This window comes from Epargyreus clarus, unplaced genomic scaffold, assembly GCF_041222505.1.
Source record: "Epargyreus clarus isolate Ecla_fem2 unplaced genomic scaffold, WU_Ecla_fem_2.2 ptg000024l, whole genome shotgun sequence".
NCBI classification, from domain to species: Eukaryota; Metazoa; Arthropoda; class Insecta; order Lepidoptera; family Hesperiidae; genus Epargyreus; species Epargyreus clarus.
Window position 1 is genome coordinate 6,385,062 of NW_027332231.1, and position 3,836 is coordinate 6,388,897.

The following is a 3,836-nucleotide window of genomic DNA, read 5'->3' on the forward strand; positions in this document are numbered from 1 at the left end:
CGAACCTGGATCTCTGTGTCAACCGTATAGTGACAATACAAGTCGGTTACGATCTAATTCTGCAAATCGTTTTCAGTTCCGGTTTCTTAATTACCTTTTATATTTGTTTACATAATTACTTGAAAACACTTTATGAAAATAATTAAAAATAATTACATAAATCGTAAACAAATAATAAGGTAAAAGTGATATTTTTTTGATTTAAGCCTTGAAGTTAGTATAAAAAGGCTTACTTATTTTAGTTTAGTAGTCACACTACATCTCAACTCAGTCAGTTCAGCTGCACTGTAAGTTCAAATTGTCTATAATTATCAAATTACTTGTTTAGTCTAATTAAATTATAAGTATATCTGCTTTTATCGAAATCATTTTCCTTTAATTGTATAATTAATAATTGTATATTTTATAATTTAGTACAAAATAACATACTTTTATTTATTAAACTGAAATATGTTTTTTTTTAAATTTAATACAATTTTAACAATTGTTAGGAAAAGGTATAAATAAAGTAAAGGGATCGTATCCTGACTGTGGCCAATATAAAAACATAGTCCTCCAAATATTTTTAGGATCCCGTACTCAAAGGGTAAAAACGGAATTGTTACTAAGCCTCCACTGTCTGTCCGTCTGTCACAGGGCTCTATCTCTGGAACCGACATAGATAGACAGTGTGATAGACAGAGTGACGGACTCACAGCAGACTTAATGATCCTATTTCTATCCTTTGGGTACGGAACCCTAAAAAAAAATATCACCTCTAACTTTTTAAGAATCAGAAACTTCTTAACATAAATCCTTTTGCAGATTCAAAATGAAGTTTGCCGTATTTGTCGCCTTAGTGGGATGCGCAGTGGCTAGTTCCTACTACTACCAGACTGAAAATGACTATATAGACATCGATGCGGTCATAGCTGACCTGCCAACTCTTCAGAGCTTCGCCGACTGCTTCCTGGAGAAGGGTCATTGTACCTCGCTAACAGAGAGTTACAGACGTAAGTAAAACTCATATAGATACAGTTAAAATCTATACATTTATCTAAATTACTATAAAAAAAATCAGAAACCTTATTATTAACTAACCTGATGTCACTCCCACAATTCAGTACCCTTATTAAGTAAGTTATTCCCAATCACTTCTGATACAGTCCGCTAGGGGCGCTGATTGGAATTATATGGGCGAATACGTAAACAAATATAGAAACAGTCATTTTTGTAAAAACTCATACTAAAGGTACATATGATCCAACGACACCTCATATGTGCATATTTATAACGCCGTTTGAGCGTTGATACCAACGGTCGAAAACATACATACCTACTTTTCCGAAGCGTATAGTCCTTAGGGATAATTATGCATATGTGACCGATCCCAGATAGGAATATCTAATCCTATCTGGGGTTAATGACAGATGTCCATGGGCGGTAGTAGCTACTTACCATCAGGTGGATAACATGCTCGCTGCTACTCCTATATTATAAAAAAAAATCCTCCGCAGTCAGTAAAATACTTGTCACAACTCACTAATGCTAGAAACATGACATTTAGTAAGTTCTTATGAGATATATAAAGGAACGAAAATTTTGTTTGGATCTTCAAACAAAACTTTTGATGCAAGCACTATGAATATTAGTAATTGGCTCTCTGGTTAGCGACATGTGTTTAATAGTATGAAAATGATTCTTAATTATTTTAAATTTAATCGGTCTTAATTATTCTTTATTTTAGCTTCATTAAAATGCGATAATTTAAAAGACCACGTTATAAAATTGTAATATCATACTGTCATTATGTCGTGTGGATTTTCGATTTCGACTTGATTTCCGCTCGTTGTAGCTGTCAACTGTCAAAAAAGTAATTTTAATACGCTCTGTGTTCTTTGTTTTGTAACGTCACTAAAATACAGTCAGCAACTAAAGTAAATGATACCTCCTTCCTTTTAACTAGTGTTCAAGCAATTTTAACATTAACCTAAAATGTTAATTCTTGTGCTATTTTTGTTAAGCGACATATATAATACGTTTCGGTCACAGGACTTTTAAAAATCTGGATATGTTACCTTCTTTTGATGCTGACTGTACCTATGAATGTTTACTTGAATATACAAACCTATGAATTTATTTAATTATTTATTTTTGTTTTTAACACGCTTTTATTAAAACAATATTTTATAGTCACGCAATACAGATACTAGATGATTATTTTTAGGTTACAAACAGACCTTTATATTACTTATTTTTGAAATATTTTAATATTATTTTTTTATATACCTTTATCATGTTATTGATTTGTATATTTCCCAGGAAATATCCAAGATTCCGTAATACGAGCATGTGACAGATGCAACTTGCCGCAGAAGGAGCGTTACGCTAAGTTCCTGAAGGGGCTACAGGCGAGGTTACCCCACGAGTACTTGGCCTTCAGGCAGAAGTACGACCCCCACGGCATTTACTTCCACGCCTTAGAAGCTGAACTTGCGAAGTTTTTGCCCCATGGAACCCCATACTATTATCATTACTAGAAAATAATTGTAAAATTTGTGTTTAAAAAAATTATTATTTTTGATACTACCTACAATTTACTATTCTGAAAATAAATCATAAACCCTTATATTAAACCAACTGACTTTTTTATTTATTCGTGATAACTAAACGTTATGTTCAATTATAAAAAAATAATACTAAACAAGAAAACATTATAATCACGTTCTCACTTACAATCTCTGTGTTGTGAGTACAATGACACACGAAAAGACAAGTATACGTATAGCTATATCATAAAATCATTATAAGGGTCCCACCCATACACTTGCATTCTATTATTTTATACGCATACTTGTCACGAAGCTACTGGATAGAGTTAATTAAACTCAAACTAAAGTTAAGTCAAAACACATATAGATATACAGTTAAAAGATATACAGTTAAAATATATAAGTTAAGTTAGTTTAAGTTAAGTTAAAACACATGTGACAGCTCGCGCTAACGACCATTCCCGACGGTGGCAAACTGTCGCCGACTGTTTGGCGACTAGCCGATACTTTTGGGCGTAATAGCTCGCAACTGGGATCGCTTAATTTAGTTCGCGACTCCCAAACGAACTAGTTCACTCTTTTAGTTCGTCTGCTACCAGTTGTATACCGAACAGTTGGGAACTGAAAAACAGATGAACTAAAAGAGCGAAAGATCTGCCGTTTTTTAATCAATTTGTAGATTTTAATTTTGTAGTATATGTGACAAGATTAAGGAATACATTGATTAAAATGTTTGAACACTAAAAACAGGATAAACTTATTGATTTATATAAAATATTCAAAAAAATTTTTCACTACTTCAGTTAAGGGCTAACGAGCCATGGAGCTGGAAATCTTGAATCTAGTTCGCGTAGGTCTTCGGAAGTAGTCAGTTTGCGAACTACACAAGACTAGCCGACCGTTGTGCGTCAGTAATGGTAGCCGCCACTCAGAAAGGTATACAAACATCTGTAATTTAAGAATACAAACAATTACTGAATATTGAAAGGCTTTCATTAATTATCCATATAATTGTGGTTGTAAAATTAATGGATGAAATGTTTATTGAACGTACTAATTGAAAATAAAATTAAATAAATACATTTTATGTTACCTTTAATTATTACCTGCTGTTTAATTTTAAGAAGTACCATTTCTTAAGTACACACTGTCATTATTGTAGAGAAATGGGTAGGTACCTTACACATACATTATACTAAATGACCCGGCAAACGTTATGTTGCCATGGTGAACAACCCTTATCACTTAGGTGTATGAAAAGTAGATAGTAGCCGATGCTCAGACCTACTGAATATGCATATAAAA

At 32.8% G+C, this 3,836-nt stretch overlaps 1 protein-coding gene across 1 annotated transcript; it reads left to right on the forward strand.

Annotated features, from left to right (window-relative positions):
- The first annotated feature begins 254 nt into the window (after nt 1–254).
- On the forward strand, nt 255–2,619 carry LOC140752497 (uncharacterized). Its single transcript, XM_073086830.1, has 3 exons — nt 255–287; nt 805–992; nt 2,302–2,619. Exons 2-3 carry the CDS (start codon nt 812–814, stop codon nt 2,517–2,519), a joined length of 399 nt encoding a protein of 132 aa, XP_072942931.1. The 5' UTR covers nt 255–287; nt 805–811; the 3' UTR covers nt 2,520–2,619.
- The last annotated feature ends 1,217 nt before the right edge of the window (nt 2,620–3,836 follow it).